Raw genomic sequence first — 19680 nt, 5'->3', positions numbered from 1 at the left:
AGAGGTTGAATATTCATGCCCTTTAACAGCGGGCACAGGAGATAGCCGGCAGCAGCAGGAGCCGCAGCGCGGCTACACTGTATACCGCTATTAAGGAGCATGAATATTCAGTGCTCCCCATGTGGCACCCCGGGGGTCCGGTTGCCACAGTGGCATTGCCTCCCTCAAAAGAGGTAATGCCATGCCTGGAAGCCAGAAGGGATCCCCTAGTCAGGTATACTAAACATGCAACACTTTCCTGGCTCCAGACCAGCAAGGGGAGCTCCTCCCCTTAGCAACTGGGGGCGGGGTTAGTTAGCCTTAGTGTGAGGAGTTGAAGTGAGGACATCGAAGAGAGAGGAGCTGGGGACTGGAGCTGCGCAGCAGCTCACCCCACAGAGACACAGAAGAACCGGACACCGGAGTCTGAGGCTGTGGGGCACCGAAGGCCCAGCAGTAGAAACCGGAGGGCAGGAGATTGCAGGTCTCCTGGCCCCATCAGACGCCCGGAGGCTCAGCAGCACCGCAGGGTCCAGCACCGCCACGTGGGAGTGACGCGCCAGCAAGGCCCGAGCTGCCTGCCATACGGGTGAACACAGACACGCCGCACTCAGGGACGAGGGCCACCGCATCGCTACAAGTAGCAGGGCCGAAGAGTTTAGTGGAAAGGGAAGGCCTCCAACTTCACCTGACAAGGAGGATTCTTTACTTGCTTCCAGGCTGCCCGGACTTCCACTTCTAGCCAGTACCCTAGTCCCGGCTTGTCTAATCAGCACCAGTAAAGACCCTGGGACTGCACTTCCTTGTCTCTGTGTTTCTTGCTGCGCCATCAATCCCTGCACTACATCGCCCAGCACAACCTGCAACATCTTCTGCACTGCACTGCCTTGGAGCTAGCTCTTCCTGTGGAGAGCCACACCATCCCTGCTGCAGTAACATCAGCTTCAGAGGACTGCTCCGCAGCGGCGGCTCCCTTTAGCCGCATTCCACAGGTGGCGTCACAAACTCTATAAACATTATAAATCCCCTATCCAATACCCCTTTTATTGACCGCCCTGGGTCACAGACCGGGTCACCTCCACTGTGACATTCCCCCAGCATCTACCGGCCCGGTACCGGGTACCCCACGGCCCAGGGGGCGCGTCAACTTGGCGTCACGAACAGGATATGTAACCCGCCCGTTATCACCGGGTATTGTGCGCCTAAAGACTGTGTTTTCTACTGAATGTGGCGCCCGCCCCTGAAGAACGGGCACCATTATGTGCGAGCCAAACAACAACAAGAGATCGCCTCCCATCGTGGGCCGGGTCCTAGAATGGCGCCAAAAGCGCGGCCCACCTACTGCAACTGTGGCCATAACCTTGGACCTGTCCATCGGTCTGGAGGAGACGCCCCCAGATGTGACCGACAGCAAGCAGACATGGGACCGCCCCAGAAAGGGGAGAGGGAAGAATAAAACTGGGAATACGGGGTGTGGTCTAGATCCATCCAGACAGATCACACCCGGAAGGGAACATGGAAGGAAGAGAGACCGGAATCCCTGCCAGCGGCCTGTCACCACCGGAGGCGCCCCTCACCCTGGAGGAGTTAGTTGCCAGGCTGTCCCGGGAGGATTCAGAGTTCCTCTACGCTGGGATGGAGGACCTAAACCGGAAAATGGAGAGGGCCCAGCAAGAGGCCATCACCAGCTGGAAAAAGGAGATGGTGGAGAAGATGGCAAGCCGGCAGCAGACGACGCTGCCAAGCACAGGCAGCGCCCCAGCCTTGGCGGATCCGGACCAGCACCAGGAAGCGGAGTGCAGCGCAAGCGTGGCCGCGGGAGCAGGTAAGAAGAGTCTCCCTGTTCCGGGCGCTAGAGCCGCTGACCTGCTCCTGGGCCCCCTGGTAGAACCGTCGATCCCGGGCGCTACCGACACCGGCCCGGCGCCGGGTACCCCACGGCCCAGGGGGCGCGTCACCCACCCCCCATGGGCGTGGGGAGCAGTGAATATTCATTTTCTTTAGCAGCGGGGACAGTGTAGGCTGCAGTAGGTGACTGCTGCCTCCTGTGCCCCACTCCTCCACCGCTACCGCTCCCCCCACACCACACATAAATATACACCCCCTCCCCAACATTTGGACTATAATACGCACCCCCCATTTTTCCTCTAAAATTTTGGAGGAGAAAAGTGCGTCTTATAGTCCGAAAAATACGGTATATATTTTAGGAGTCGGTCCACTTTATACTGACTCCGCATCCACCAAAATGGATGCCGTTCACAACTTTGACTCCACAGTGCTACCTTACACATATCATACATCACAACACAGAAAGCGATGGAAAATACAAGTAACAATTCACATTATTCACCTCCTGGTATCATTTTTACTACTGTACTGAAAAAAATTACAAAGACCTTGAAAAACCTTAGTTCACATTTAGAAATAATAGATAATAACACTCCGCAGGTTGGAGACCCATTTCATATTCAGTAATAATTAATGATTTCTCTCTGTTAATTTAAAGAGGTACTCCAGGGAGATAAAAATGTATTTTAATCTACAATCTGTGTAAAACTATGAAGGCTTCTATTCCTTTTCCTGTTCTTAGATGTAACTCCATGTGATTTTACTATTTGTTACTTACTGTGACCTCACAGCTTCTGCTCTTCATTCCAGGAGGTTGTTAGAGATTAGGTGTGGCTCAGCAGGACTTACCACAGTCTGTGCAGGTGTGATGTCCCCTCACTCTTTGCCTGCACATTCACAGCTTGTAAGTGACCTGTCAAGGAGGGTGGAGTGAGAGCTGGAGAAGCAGGGAAAGGTAATGATGGGGCGTGGCTTATGTGCAGCAGGATGGCAGCCACGCCCCTGCTCTGACATTACCTCCCAGAAGGGAAGCAGAAGTGTCACATGAGGTCACAGTGAGAAGTAGTAAAATCACATAAAGTTACAGCTATTAACAGGGGGAGGGAGATGAGACTTCATAGTTTCCGACAGAATGTAGATTGAAATCCATTTTTATCTCCCTGGAGATCTCCTAAAGCCTAAAAAAGGTGTCAAGGTGAGAGATCCAGGAAGCCTCTTGGTTTAATAGAGACCCTCTCATGTCACCACCATGCACATGTTTATTAACTATCGCAATGCCATGTCCACAGAAGTATTTCATGCCTCTCAGATGAACAACAATAAAGTATCATTCTGTTGTTTGATATTAGTAATCCTATTAATGGTTCCTCATTATTTATTTTTTATTCACTTATATAGCACCATCATATTCACAGCTCTTTACACTCCCTGACAGAAGCTGAAACCCTCCCAAATTTGGTTTAGGTTAAGAAAATAAATTGGCATCAATGCTGAAATATTGATCATTTAATGAACACAGAATGGTCATATTTTGGCAAGACAAAAGTTTTGTCGCCCACAGAAAGTAATGTGATATTCAAACAAATAATTATCTTAAAATACAAATATATGTTGCATAACATTGGTGAATGGAGTTGTGGAGCTATTAGTCATATTTAATATTTTGTGTGACTTCCATGAGCTTGAAGGACTGCATCCATGCGGTTTAACAATGATTCATACAATTTATTAATGAAGTCATCAGGAATAGCAAAGAATGCAGTCTTACATGCCTCCCAGAGTTCATCTGGATTCTTTGGTTTTGTCTTCCAAGCTTCCCCTTTCATCCTACCCCAAACATGCTCAATGATGTTCATGTCTAGTGACTGGGCTGGCCAGTTCTTGAGCACCTTGATCTTTTTTGCCTGGAGGAACTTTGTTGTAGAGATGGATGTATGAGATGGTGCACCATCCTGCTGCAGAATTTGACCCCTTTTATGATTTGGTGTAAGAGGTAGCTAATACTTCTTGATATTTTAGGCTATTGATATTGCCTTCCACCTTGCAAATGTTTCGCACACCCCCATACTGAATATAACCCCTGACCATGATCTTTCCACCTCCAAATGTAACTGTTTTCTGGGTGTATTTTGGATCCATACGGGCTCCAGTAGGTCTCCTGCAGTATTTGCGGCAGCTGTGGTGTAATTCTACTGAAGATTCATCAGAGAAATCCACCTTCTGCCACTTTTCCAGCGTCCATCTGTTTAGCAGGCTGTGGGACTTTGCAAATGCCACACTTTTTTTTATTTGCCTTTTGTTTAGTGCTGGCTTCTTGTCACTGATTCGACCATGGAGGTCATTTCGAGGCAGAATCCTACAAACTGTTCTAGTTGACACAGGGACTTGAGGTGACCAGGCCTGTTGGAGCTCTCCTGCAGTGGAAGAGGGCCTTGCTTTGAATTTTCTAACCCAACAAGCGTTCCTCCTGAGCAGTTGTCTTGCGGGGTCTGCCGGACCTGGGCTTGCCAAACACATCTCCAGTCTCTTCAAATCTTTTTTTAATTCTTTGTACTTGACGCTGAGACACATTAAAGGTGCCAGCCACCTCTGCAGTGGATCTGGTCTTCAGTCTCTTGATAATCAAGGCTTTGGTCGCAGGGTGCATTTTTGGCATGTTGTCAGAGCTCAAGTTACAGTTCAAGTGAAGATCTGGGGTTCTGGGTTTCTTTTTATACACACCCACTAATTAACCGATCATTTACTGAGCACTGGTGAAGATGTAAACTAGGATTGTGTTACATTATATGACCAGGCGACAAAACTTTTGTCTTGCCAAAATCTGACCATTCTGTGTTCATTAAATGATCAATATATCAGCATTGATGGCAATTTATTTTCTTAACCTAAACCAAATTTGGGAGGGTTTTAGCTTTCAAAAGAGTAATTTATAAAACCAATGGGTGAATATAACATCCGGTTATAAGCTTTTCTTTACATAACATGGATAAGCGACACAACTTCTGTCAGGGAGTGTACAGTAATCAGCATCATCACTGTCCTCACTGTGCAGTATTAGTATGTCTTTAAAGTTCTCAAATTCTTGTTTTGATTTTTTTTTTTAAAGTCAAATTGGCACCCTACATACAGTGGCCTGTGAAAGTATTCACCCCCTTGGCATTTTTAGTCTTTTGCTACCTCACAACCTGGAATTTCACAGTTTTTTTGTGGGGTTTGTATCCGTTCATGTTAAGAACATGCCTACAGCTGTGACCATTTGGTTTTCTTCTGTCTTTTCATGTAATCCCTCACAGACTCAATGATGATGAGATCAGGGCTCTGTGGGGCGATATAATCACTCCCTGGATTCCTTGTTCTTCTTTATACTGAATATTGTTCTTAATGACATTGACTGTATGTTTTGGGTTGTTGCCCTGTTGCAGTATAAATTTGGAACCAATCTGTTGTCTACCTGATGGTATTGCATGGTGAATACGCATCTGCCTGTATTTCTCAGCATTGAGAACACCAAGAAATGGGCAACATTGAGGATGATAGATGCAGTGGCCAGCCAAGGAAACTTGAAGTAGATGAGACGCATCACGCTTACTTCTTTCAAAATCAGCAGGGCCATCAGCTCAAAACTGGCGGCGACCAGTGGTATCCAGCTACATTCATCTACTTTTGGAGAAGTCTTGCCAGAAGTGGTCTTCATGGAAAATTTGCAGCCAAAAACCAATTTCACTTAGAACTATCTTCAGTGTAAAGAAGAATGAGTCCTGGAAATGATGATGTGGCCCTACGGAGCCCAGAGGTGAACATCGTCGAGTCTGTGTGGGATTACATGAGGAGACTGAAAGATTTGTGCAAGCCTACACCCACAGAATATCTCTGGTTAGTTCTCCAAAATTCCTTGGAACAACCTCCCTCCCGAATTCCTTCTAAAACTGTGCAAGTATACCTAGGAGAAGTGATGCTGTTTACAAGGCAAAGGACGGTCACCTCAAATATTGATTTCATTTAGATTTTTCTATTGTTAATTCACTTTGCATTTTGTTAATTACTGTCTAACCCTTTACATCATAAAGTGTGTGACATACAGTTTATCCTATGAAGGGTGCACCGTTCCCCCTTTGAAGAGAAGAATTTTCCATCACTTTCAGTGTTCCAATGTACTCTGAGTACGGGTGTGTATAACACTCGAGAAATGGAACCAGCCTCAAGTCCTTTTGTGTGATGCAGTGTAATTTTTTTTTTTTAATGAAGCCATAATAAACATTTTTCAGTAGTATTAATGGACTATCGATGGTGGGGCTGGCCACAAATGATTTTAACTCTAAATTTATGTCACCGTTTTCAAATTTTAGGTCCCATTTGCCATTATTTTGGTCATCTGGTTCCCTCACTTATCTAGGGAAAGAAAAGCTGTACACAAATGGTTACATTTCAGTAATTTTACTTGGGTGATATAAAATAAAGGTAATAAAAGCAGTTACAAAGAAGTAATGCACCTGTTCAGCTACACCACAAAGGGGCTTGAAAATAAGGTAGAACTATTTAGTTGTTGAGAAAATTATCATTTGGTGGATAATCTTATTTCTATGACTGATGGAAGAATTCACGTCAGATATCAATGTAAACTCCTATACCTTTATTCTCTCTGGTACAGATTCTTGGAGACCTTGAACACTGCACTGGATGCACATATGAATAGTATGAGGAGTAAAGAACTTCTAAGAACTGTTTACAACTTCTGCATACTTGGACTGGTTCTTCCATTTGCTATCCACAAACTTCTAGAAGACAAAAGTTTGATAAGTGAGTAGGGGAACTACTTTACATGTCCTGCACTTCATTTAGCCTCTTCACTAGGGTACAGTTGCAAGAAAAAGTATATATGCAAATTGTCTATTCAGAGAGGAAGAGGACTAGAACTTTAGTGCCACCTACTGGAAGTAGCAATCCTAAAAGTCCCTATTGACCCTTTAACGAGCCTTGTCACATCACTTGGGGTAAAAGCCAAACCAGAATCTCAATTTGCAGACACGTGTTTCTGGATGTTTCACCTCCTCAGTGCAAAGCATGAGATCTGATTTGTCTGTATGAGAGACATCTCTGTCTGTAGTCTAAGGGATAACGTCTCTCCTTGTGGAGAGGGGCATGCCTGACATGCCTGACTTATTGGCCATGCAATACTCCTCTGGGAAATTTATTATGCAAATTGCCTCTTCAAAGAGGAAGAGTACTAAACACGTTTCTGCAAACTGAGTTTCTGGTTTAACTTTTAATTATATGGCAAAGCTCGTTAAAAAGTCAATATATTTACTTTTAGGATTGCTACTTCCAATAGGTGGTGCTAGAGTTCTAGTCCTATTCCTCTCTTAAAGTCCATTGTGCTAAATGTCCACTCTCAGAAAACATGAGTATCAGGATTTAGTGCATTTTTGTATTATAATTTAGATTTTTTTTGTACGTCTAATGTGTGTAAATTTTCCTGGTTACCAGAGGTACAATATGCCAAAAAACAATTGCAACGAAAAGCTTAATCGAAGATACCCCAAAAAATAGAGTATCCAAGCCCGAAAACTACTATAAACAAGTTATATTTCATTCCTTGCAATTTCTGTGTGATTTACCATAATATATAGCAGAAAAAAAACAAAGACAGAAACACAATGCACAAATACCCTGCAATAAATAAATAAACCGCAATATTGCATGAAAATAATAAAGGGTACTTAGTTAACATAATTTTGATCAAAATAATGCGAAAGCCATCCTACCTCGTCACGGCGACTCTTATGGGACAGTCCTAACCCTAATATTTAAAACCTTACCGTTTGTCAATATACAATATAGTAGGACATATGCTCAATATTCGCGGAGCGTTTGACATTTGCCTTGTGTAGCTGAGCGTGTCGCAGCGTCCCTCGCCTGGTGTGTCGCATCTTTCTGCGCCAGTTAGCAGATGGGTGGGAGAAGGGGCCACACTACCCATTCATGGCACCTAAGACTGTGTTCACACTTCCATTTACGGATACTGCCTAGGTTTCCTTCAAGATTCTGTTTTTTTTTTAACAGAAAGTGTAGTGCCGTCCGCAGCTCTATTTATGACCTTAAGAATACTGAAAATGGAATTAGTCAGTAGGGTTTATTTTAGTCTTTCAGAAAATGGATCTGTCACCAAGTCATGGGTCCCTTTATGTTTTGATAAACTTAACTTGTGTGGGTTTTTTTACATTACTATTTTGTCAAATCTACATGGAGTACTACTGAATATTTTTTGAATCTGATTTAGTAGTTCTTGTATTAAAAAACATTGGTTGTGTTTACAGGGCGCGTTGACATTACTGATACAATTTTGGGGTACATATGACTTTTTGATCTCTTTTTAGTCCATTTTTTGGGGGAGGCTGGGTAAATGAAAAAAAACTAAATATATATTATAAAATGTGTGTACCATATTTTTCGGACCACACCAACTTACTATAAGACGCACCCCAGATTTAGACAGCATAAAATTGGAAAACATTTTTTTTCTATTAATTAAAACTTGAGTTAAAACTTCCTTGGTGGTGTAAAGTGGAGAGGTCATTATCACTCATTTTAATTCTCATTCTCTACGGTACAATAGGAATGTACTAGATCTATTGTTGGTGTTTCTCTTCAGTGTGTATTATACACACCAGCTCTGCTACATATGCATATATACACACACAGCTCTGCTACATGCACATTTATAGACCCACACAGCTCTGCTACATTCACATTTATAGACCCGCACAGCTCTGCTACATGCACATTTATAGACCCACACAGCTCTGCTACATTCACATTTATAGACCCACACAGCTCTGCTACATTCACATTTATAGACCCGCACAGCTCTGCTACGTGCACATTTATAGACGCACACAGCTCTGCTACGTGCACATTTATAGACCCACACAGCTCTGCTACGTGCACATTTATAGACCCACACAGCTCTGCTACGTGCACATTTATAGACCCACACAGCTCTGCTACGTGCACATTTATAGACCCACACAGCTCTACTACGTGCACATTTATAGACCCACACAGCTCTGCTACGTGCACATTTATAGACCCACACACACGCTATACATTATCATATCTTGCAGTTCCCTCCAGGCATGTGACTGATCACAAACCTGAAAGGTCCTTGAGCTAGTCCTATGCAAGGTCCTTCAGCTGCTCGGGATGTGCAGCCATCATGCAGGTCCCTGTAGCTTCCTCTCTTCGTCTGCACCGATCACATAGATCAGTGTGAGGTAGGATTAGGGAGAGCAGTTCTTTCTGTGATTAGGAAAGAAGCGGAGTCTGCATTCTCTTCTATCACAGGAAGCTGCCTCTGGACTATAAGGCTGTGTGTATACACATTGCAGATTTGGTGTGTTTTTGTCGCGTTTTTTTCTGTACAGATTTGTGACAAAACCTGAAGCAAAACCTGATGCTTGCAAAGTGAATGAGAAACATGAAGTGTCATGCACACGTCGAGTATATTTAACTTGCAGATTTGGTGCAGAAAATAATCTGCAGCATGTCAATTCTCAGTGCATTTTTGCCTTCGTTTTTTTCACCCATTAAATGTAATCAAAAAGCGTGGCAAAATGGCGGCAAAAACACACCGTTTTTGAGGCTGGTATTTTCTTGCCAAGAGATGCAGAAATGTTGCAGAAACTTCTGAAATCAAATACTCAACGTGTGCACAATCTCAAAGGGTAAGTGCACGAGTTGAGTATTTGATTTCCGAAGTTTCTGCATCTCTAGGAATTTGTTGGCAGCAAAAACGCAATGAAAAATTTGCTCATTTTTGGTGAGTTTTGCATGCATTTTTTTCAACTGAAGTCAATAAATGAAAAACGCGGCAAAAACGCACAACGGATTTAAAAGCACAGCAAATCTTGAAAGGAAAAATACTGATCATGTGCACAGCACTACAGGATTTTCATGGACCTTGCTGGCATAAGGATTCCTAGCGTTTTTGGGCCAATTCCGCGCTGACAAAACGCACCAAAAACACCATGTGTACACAGCTTAAGACATGCACACTTTTTAGCAAGCGTTTTTCTTACTAAAAAGTGCTGCTTAGGCCACGGCCCCACTATCAGTATTTGGTCAGTATTTTTCCTCCGGAGTGGGAGCCAAAACCAGGTGAGGAACAATCAGAGAAAAGATATAAGAGAAACAAGTCACCAATTCTGCATTTATCACCCACTCCTAGTTTTGTCTCCCACTCCTGAGAAAAATTACTGACCCAACACTGACCAAATACTGATAGTGGGGCCGTGGCCTTATAGTCAGAAAAATACGGTATGTGTATATATACATCTTATTTGTGTGTGGATGATGCTGTGAGTAAATGCCACCCAGATTACACCACCTACCTTCTATTGTTAGTGATTTGACAGAGACATTTAAGTGGTTAAACAGCACCGATCGGAGCTCGCTCGAGTCGCTGCTGTAAGAGGCAGGTGCTGGCTGTATAAGACACCAGGCACCCATTGTGTATGGTGCAGCCTCAGTACTCTCCATAGACACACATCAAATATCCATTGTACATATATGGCCGATGTTAGGAAATGGTTAATACGGGATTTGATGATGAGATCACACATGTTGTTTAGTAACTGTTATAATATTGTCTTGTCAAAGTAACCTGTAAGTGGATCTAAGTGAGGGACTCCATAAAAAATACTAATATTTATTGTTGAAAATGCACATAGGTTCAAAATAGTGAAAGGGGCTTTCCAGTTTCTGGAAACCCCTGTCCTTCCAGCTGCCGTTTGTTTACCGTGCTTTACTCACCCTTCCTGGATCTAGTGTTGAGTAACTGCTGCTGTTTCCACTGTCTGTTATTTTCAGCAGGTTTAAAGGGACTCTCAGGACAGAATAACTGTTCAAACCAAGTACAGATGCTCTGTACAGTATGGCGGGGCCAAACATCTAAGTGCACTTGCCACCTGTTTCTTTTCCTTCTATGTCCACCCTTCTCTGAGTCTATGAAACCAGAACTATCGATCAAATAAGACGGGGGGTAGACAAAAAGCAATACAAGCAGGTTAGAAGGTGTCGTTAAATATTTGGCTGTGCCATGATGAACCGAGCACCTGTACTTGGTGTAAACAGTCACTCTGTGTTCTCAGAGTCCATTTAACATCACGTCGACACTGCTGCAACCAACAAATTCAACATACACAAGACCGGCAACACAGGCGCACAGCGGCTTTTGCCACCAACTGAGCTGATGAGCTGACTGATTGGCTTCAGCGCTGCAGACAGTACCAATATACTCCTGTGTATTTCTATGACATGCAGCTTCACTCTACTAAGAGCTAACAGGGAGAAACTTATCACAAGCAAGAGGCAAGAGAAACAGACTGAGGGGCATCACATAGACTAAAATCTGCCGTGCTAGGGGTCTCTATGTCTCTGATCTGCCACTTGCTGTATTTAGATAGAAGCAAGAATAAAGCCACAGGCATCATGGAAAAATTACTCTGCATTATGGAAACCATATCAGATGGGAGGAAGGAATCAAGAAGTCAACCCAAAAATAGCGCAGAGACACAGGAGTCATACCTATGAACATCTACAGTGTTCTGTAATAGTAAATCAGTACTGCAATATACTTGCTGGAGTTCTGCGATAGAGTAAAAGTATATCATGAATTGTAGCATCACAGGTCGTGTGTGGAGGACAATGTTTTTGGTCGCACACTGATAGTATTTACAGTTCGATAAGTGCAGCATATATTGAGGCATTTATATCTGATATTTAGTTAATTGTATGATCTAAGTACTTTGTGTTAAACCATCTGCCATAATTAAGGTTGACCATGATGATGATTGTACTGTGGAGGTACAGGCCGCAGCGTGCTTGTGCAATGTGTGAGTGGTAGTCGATGTTCTGTATGTACCACAGACTGAAGCAATCCTTTAGCTGAACACTTTGTCCCTTTTTCCCTAAGGCACACTGGACAATACTGAAAAATCTTTTCTGAGCCATATTAAACAGTGTTTGTTACTGGAGTTGGGTACATGTCCATTTTCAATAGATGATGTGGAGACGATTGAGGCCAACCATAGTCACTCAGTCCTCATGTGTCACACTTTCCTGAAGAACTATTTTAAAGACCCAGCATTGTACCAAGAAGACATGCGGCTTCCCAACAGCTACTTTATAGGTAAGGACAGCCTAATCAGTGGTTGATCTCATTAAAAATATTTATAGCAATATTCACAATTGGAAAAAAACACATAAGCTCCAGCATGCCTATAAAAACCTCTTGTTTCCATATTAGTGTATAGCTACCGAAAGATGTGACTAACCACTAATGAAGTATATAACACCCCCCGCCCCCTCCCCCCTTACTCCTTCCTCTCATACTCCTTGAGAAAGCCACCCGGTGAAACCTACGTTGGAGTCCCGGGGTACTCCTATCTGGTAACCTTCTCTGCTCTCATAGATGGGTACCCTTGTAGTGATGTCTGTATATGATTGGTTATTATTTATCCATGTAGACTTACTCCTGGATATACACTTGTTTATGGATTTCACCCATAATTTTGATCTTATTGTACGATGCAGGGATAGTATCACTTGTTTGTTATACCCACTCTCTATATGTTTTCTGGGGATTAGTCTATATAGTATTGTATCCCCTCTATATGTTTTTATCTTATCTGTCATTCACAGTTTTTATTCTTTGTTACAATAATAAAAAATCTTTTTAATGAATACTTCTTTAGTGGTTATTCACATCTCTCGGTAGGTTTGTATAATTGTTCAGTGAATATTCACATAATATATATGTAACCATTAGTTATTTCTCTGGCGTTGTTGATATATTAGTGTATATGTAATATTCACCTCTAAATCCACAAAAATGCAAAAACATCATCTCTTTCAAACAGCCAAGCTGTCCTTAAAGAGACTTTGCAGGACTCTTCCACCTTATCCTGCCTCTCTAGCTGTCCTCTCCCTTCCCCCCTCTCTTTTCCCATTCTTTCCCCTCCTTATTTATATATACTGATTGAAATTATGCAATATTAATATATATTTTTTCAATAAAGCTTACATTTTATGATTAAAATCCCTTGTATGTCATTTTGGGGATTACCTACGGGCAGACTGAGGTAATTATTCTTATTAATGGGTTTCTTCCCTTTTATACTTAAACCTCTTTCTCCAAAATGTTCCTCCTGTCGGTTTTGCTATTGTCATAGGGATTACGGACCATATATCATATGGTCGGCTGATAGGTTTTCATTTCTGTCCTTAAAGAAAACCAGTCACATGAAAAAGCACTATTAACCTACAGATATGGGGTTAATCTGTAGGTTAATAGCATTTTGAACCTGCCCGGCGCCTGCACTTAGAGCCCCGCTGCCGGGAGGAAATGAACTTTATTCCTTCTGTTAGCGTTAAGATTTCAGTCACCGCTCTGAGTATAGAGAGCAGCGTTTGTAACCGCACCCATGGCACTGACTGACAGCAGCTCAGCATTAGGCCTAGTTGTCAGTCTGAAACCACGCTACCCCCGTGACTGCAACCTGAACGCTACCGGGAGGAATAAAGTTAATTTCCTCCTGGTAGCAGGGGTTTAAGTGCAGGCGCCGGATAGGGTCAGAATGGTATTAACCTTCAGATTAAACCCATATATGCATTAACAGTGTTTTTTCATGTGAAAGATTCCCTTTAAATTTATTATGTCAGCTGGTTTTTGCTATTTAATCTGAAAGCATCATGATGTTTCGCTTGCTGTAGTTTCAGTACAATCAATGTTTTATCAGCAGGAGATTATCACGACTAAGTGTTGTGTGCCATGCAGTCCAGGTAATCTATATGACCCTGCCCACACCACTGTTGATAGCTTGCTGACAATGTACTGTGTACACAGGAAGCTGTCAACCTGTGGTGTGGGCGGGGTTATACACAGCTCAGCATTCTGAGCACTGCTACATCTACAGCAGAGAGAGCAGGGATTCTATCAAAACTGCACCAGACAACCAAGTAAGTGATACATATCATTGGAATCAGGCTCTTTGCCCCTATATCATGCAGCTCTCAGATTACATGGCACAAGCCTGCTGACAGATTCTCTTTAATCATGATCGTTTAATTACAAACTAGAAAACAATTATAACTAATTTGCAAACTATACCGCAAACAACTCAATATTCAGTGCACATAACAATAACTGCGTAATGTATGAAGTGCTAAAGGGTCGCTCAGCATAATAACTCATCACTTACGTACAGGACCACCGAGACCTGGGGGCGCCCAATTCTAAGGACGGGCCTCTGGAGTCTCTGTGGTCGGTTCCCCAGCGATCAGCAACATGTCTATTTCATATTATTATGGTGGCCGACCCCTTTAACCTTTTAGTTAATGGAGATTTTTTTTTTCTTGATCGCCATTAAATCTACCAATCGTTTTCTGGCAGACTTTGTGCTCACTTTGGATAGAGAACAGAACAAGCTGGTTCCAACAGGGGATTCTTCAAAGAACATAACCCGGTAAGAAAGTATTGTTGATATGGCATTTGCTTTCTCCTTCCTAACTCTCCACCCAAAATATCAGTAAAGTTGGATGATTGCTATTAAATATTTAGTTGTGTTAGACTGAGGCACTTTATTATACATAAAAGACAGAAATGCTGTGACTGCTAACACACCCTCCAGAGATGCATTTAGGCAGGCAAACATTGATTACGGATTACCAGATACAGTCATGGCCAAAAGTGTTGGCAACCTTGAAATTGTTCCAGAAAATGAAGTACCGTATTTTGCGGATTATAAGACGCACCCCAAATTTTGGGGAGGAGAATAGGAAAATAACGTTTTTTTTTATAAACCAGTGTGTGTTATAATCAGCTTCCCTGGGGGGGCCTGAGGCATTGATGGAGTAGGGTCCCAGGTGGTAGGGTCGAGGCAGGAGTCGAAAGATCGCTGCTGCTGGAAGCTTCTGCCTTCCGGCAGACGCAGGAGTCTGAATTTGGCTGCGGTCCCCGTGCTGCGGTCCCATTCCTTGCACTCCCTGTGCAGCAGACTCCTTGGTTGCAGTAGGTGTCCGGGGATGCGGGGGCTCCGCCGACATTTTGTAAAAGCTGCAGCCCCGCACCTTCCATACTGATCCATGCGGCAGTCTCCGGGAAAATGGCCGCCAGAGGCCTCCCGCGGCTATTTTCCCGGAGACCGACACATGGATCAGTATGGAAGGTGCGGGTCTCCAGCTTTTAAAAAATGTCAGCGGAGCCCCCTCACCACTGGACACCTACTGCAAGCAAGGGGCCTGCAGCATGGGGACCGCAAGCAAGGGATCCGCAGCGTGAGGACCGCAGCAAGGGGACCGCAGCCGTCTTCCGACTCCTGCCTCTGCCGGAAGGCAGAAGCTTCTAGCAGCAGCGATCCTGGGACCTCGCTCCACCAACGCCGGTGAGTGCTGGTATAGTTTGCATTATAAGACGCACTCCCATTTCCCCCCCAAATTTGGGAGGAAAAAAGTGCGTCTTATAATCTGAAAAATATTGTTTTTTTCTAGAAAATTATTGCAATTACACGTTTTGTTATACACATGTTTATTCCCTTTGGGTGTATTCGAGCGATACAAAAAAAAGCAGAGAACAAAAGGCAAATTGGACATAATTTCATGCAAAACCCCAAAAATGTGCAGGACAAAATTGTTGGCACCCTCAGCTTAATATTTGGTTGCACACCCTTTGGAATAAATAACTGCAATCAATCGCTTCCTATAACCATCAACAAGCTTCTTACACCTCTCAACTGGAATTTTGGACCACTTTTCTTTTATAAACTGCGCCAGGTCTCTCATATTTGAAGGCGCCTTCTCCCAACAGTAATTTTAAGATCTTTCCACAGTTGTTCAATGGGATTTAGATCCGGACCCATTGCTGGCCAATTCAAAACTCTCCAGCGCTTTGTTTCCATACTTTTCTGGGTGCTTCTTGAAGTATGTTTGGGGTCATTGTCTTGCTGGAAGACCCATGAACTAGAACGCAAACCAGCTTTCTGGCACCAGGCACTACATTGTGACCGAAAATCCTTTGATTATCTTCAGATTTAATGATGCCTTGCACACATTCAAGGCACCCAGTGCCAGAGGCAGCAAAAACCAACCCCATAAGATCTTTGAACCTCTACCATATTTGACTGTAGGTACTGTGTTCTTTTCTTTGTAATTACGTTTTCAGTAAACAGTTAGTTAGAATGATGAGCTTTACCAAAAAGCTCCATCTTGGTATCATCTGTCCACAAGACGTTTTCCCAGAAGGATTTTGGCTTACTCATGTACATTTTGGCATACTGCAGTCTAGCTTTTTTATATCTGTGTCAGCAGTGAGGTCCTCCTGGGTTTCCTGCCATAGTGTTTCATTTCATTTAAATGTGGACAGATAGTTTGCGCTGACACTGCAGCCTGAGCCTGCAGGACCGCTTGAATTTCTTTGGAACTTGATTGGGGCTGTTTATCCACCATCTGGACTGACTATCCTCCTTTGTAACCTTTCATCAATTTTTCTCTGCCGTCCACTTCCAGGAAGATTAGCTGCAGTTCCATGAGTTGTAAACTTCTTAATTATGGTGGGCACCATGGACAAAGGAGCATCAAGATCTCTGGAGATGGAATTGTAACCTTGAGATTGTTGATATTAATCAACAATTTTAGTTTTCCGAGTCCTTAGACAGTTGTCCTCTTTCTGTTCTCCATGCTTACTGTGGCACACACAGAATGCAAAGATTGAGTCAACGTCTCCCCTTTTTATCTGGTTTCAGGTGTGATTTTCATGTTGCCCATACCTGTTACTTGCTATAGATGAGTTTGAACAAGGATCACATGCTTGAAACAAAGTTGTATACCCACAATTTTGGAAATGTGCCAACAATTTTGTCCGGCTCATTTTTGCAATTTTGTGTGAAATTATGTCCAATTTGCCTTTTTTCTGTTTTTTTTTGTATGGTTCGAATACACACAAAATAAACGTGTATAACAAAACATGTAATTTCAATAATTTTCAGGGAGAAATATGTCATTTTCTGGAACAATTTCAAGGGTGCCAAAACTTTTGGCCATGACTAACTATTGGGACGTATTCAAAACATCCAGGCTTAGAAGAAGCTGCTTCTAGTGCACTGATTCTTGGCTGCTGTTCACAATAGCAGGAATTTCACCACCATTTATGTACACAAGGATCTGGGGGATGGGACTGAGCATGTCCGGCCTCTCACATAGTATGGATGTTCTGAGAATGAACAACTATAACGAGTATCTATCCATCAGTATGTGGATGCAAGAATTCCAATTAAAAATGATTACAGTTAGCATGACATTCATCTATACTATTAGCTATTATATACTTGTATCTATTCAGGAGACATTCCCTGTAAAGTTTACAGGTACAGTTCTAGGCCATAAATCTACGCAGATGTATTTATCCATGTGATTCTATTTATGTATGTTCTCTATTTATTAATAGACAATTATAGCCCTGAAATAGACTTTCTGCAGGTGGATATTCTGATTCAGGACAGGACTTTCTATTCTCTGGCATATAATTGCAGAGGACTTTACCATTGTCAGTTTTCTATCCTTTCTTGCAGGATTGCTATATTATGCTGCACTGCCAATGCTTTTACTTTGGGAAGTCTTCACCCAGTTGGAAAGATGGCTTTAAAACTGAGGCAACTAAAATCACTTGGATTCACTGTTGTGGTGGTGAGTGTCTTGTATAGGAAAGCTGTTCTAGTAAAACACAAGTCGAGATAAACCTTCTTGGCTGAAAATATCTAATCTATCCCTGAAAAGATCAACTTTGCATCTTCATGTAATTGAGGCTGCACGTGCACTGAGTACGGACTGGTTCTCTGCACTATGCCCTGCATAGCGCCACCTATAGTGCCACCTACTTGGACTTGATTGACTTCTCTTCAGCTCCATTACTATTGGCAGCGAAAGCAGAGTACGTGCCTGGCTCAGCACATGTGCGCAGTGCTCTTTCCCCTGCACCATGGATGTAATACACATCCACAAAACTTCAGGCAAGTTTACAAATGAAGAACACAACATGTAAGATGTTACACCAAGAAGTCTATTTCATGGACACACTTCACACTCTTGTAACAGACGGTCTGCACATCCCGATTTTTTTCTGCCCTTCCATATGCAGCACTGTTGGCTTGGCTTATCTACTCATGTAGGATACATAGCCATATAGGTAGAAAATAGACAGGTACATCAAGTTTAACCTCTCTTGACCAGTTATAATCTAGCGATAGAGAATGTATATATATTATTTATCCCTTCAGACAGAGGGATGCTTGGCCAATTATATCTATCTATCTATCTATCTATCTATATATATCTATAATATAACCGACCAAGCGTCCCTCTGTCTGAAGCCTCTATAGACTGGCTCCAGACAGAAGAACGCATGGAGCCATTACAGGTAAGAGGAGTGTATGGCGCCGGAGATCGCGGTATGCGTAGACACTGAACACATACCGCGATCTCCGGCGCCATACTTACCTGACCAGGAGGAGCGTTACCGCTGCGCCTCTCTTCTAGCCGGAGACCGGGGGCGGAGTGAAGGTGTCGGAATCGGCGCATGCGCATAGCGCTGTCCGTCGCCATTTTACTGAAGACACATTTGCAGTGTGTCTTCAGCAAAATGGCGCCGGACAGCGTGGTGCTCCGGCGCCGCATTCCTCCCCCGGCCTCCGGCAGAACAGGACACAGCAGCGCTGGAGCACAGGGAAGAAAGGTGAGTATAAGTGTTTATTTTGTTTGTGTGTACGGCGTGAAAGGGATGAGGGGTGCCACACATACCAGGATTGGGGGTTGAGGGGACCACACATACCAGGATTGGGGGTTGAGGGGACCACACATACCAGGATTGGGGGTTGAGGGGTACCATGCCTACCAGGATTGGGGGATGAGGGGTACCATGCCTACCAGGATTGGGGGATGAGGGGTACCATGCCTACCAGGATTGGGGGATGAGGGGTACCATGCATACCAGGATTGGGGGATGAGGGGTACCACGCATACCAGGATTGGAGGGATGAGGGGCCCACACATACCAGGATTGGGGGGATGAGGGGACCATGCATACCAGGATTGGGGGTGAGTGGACCATACATACCAGGATTGGGGGTGAGAGGTGACATGCATACCAGGATTGAGGGGTGAGGGGTACCATGCGTACCAGGATTGGGGGATGAGGGGTACCATGCGTACTAGGATTGGGGGATGAGGGGTACCATGCATACCTGGATTAGGGGATGATGGGTACCATGCATACCAGGATAGAGATCTGGGGCTGCCATGCATACCAGGATAGGGATGAGGGGTACCATGTATACCAGGATAGGGATGAGGGGTACCATGCATACCCGTATGAGGGAGCCAGGCATACCAGGATGAGGGGTGCCATGCATACCAGGATTGGGGATGAGGGGTGCCATGCATACCAGGATTGGGGATGAGGGGTGCCATGCATACCAGGATTGGGGATGAGGGGTGCCATGCATACCAGGATTGTGGGTGAGGGGTGCCATGCATACCGGATTTCCAAAGAAATTCCACCCCACACCATTACTGACCCACTGCCAAACCGGTCATGCTGAAGGATGTTGCAGGCTGCAGATCGCTCTCCACGGCGTCTCCAGACTCTGTCACGTCTGTCACATGTGCTCAGTGTAAACCTGCTTTCATCTGTGAAGAGCACAGGGCGCCAGTGGCGACATTGCCAATCCTGGTGTTCTGTGGCAAATGCCAAGCGTCCTGCACGGTGTTGGGCTGTGAGCACAACCCCCATCTGTGGACGTCGGGCCC

The 19680-nt window shown here is 44.0% G+C and overlaps 1 protein-coding gene across 2 annotated transcripts in view; it reads left to right on the top strand.

The window, feature by feature from the left end:
- Positions 1-19680, top strand: part of FASTKD2 (FAST kinase domains 2) — a 55914-nt gene that overhangs the window by 28122 nt on the left and 8112 nt on the right. For both annotated transcript variants that reach the window (XM_073646355.1, XM_073646354.1), the window contains exons 8-11: positions 6476-6624; positions 11798-12013; positions 14276-14348; positions 17448-17562. In XM_073646355.1, coding sequence (XP_073502456.1) covers positions 6476-6624; positions 11798-12013; positions 14276-14348; positions 17448-17562 — 553 coding nt within the window. The remainder of the gene's footprint in view (positions 1-6475; positions 6625-11797; positions 12014-14275; positions 14349-17447; positions 17563-19680) is intronic.

This window comes from Phyllobates terribilis, unplaced genomic scaffold, assembly GCF_046119375.1.
Source record: "Phyllobates terribilis strain yellow unplaced genomic scaffold, ASM4611937v1 Scaffold_9__5_contigs__length_417890890, whole genome shotgun sequence".
Taxonomy (NCBI): Eukaryota; Metazoa; Chordata; class Amphibia; order Anura; family Dendrobatidae; genus Phyllobates; species Phyllobates terribilis.
The sequence above is the reverse complement of the archived record's forward strand: the minus strand, read 5'-3'. Positions and strand labels throughout refer to the sequence as shown.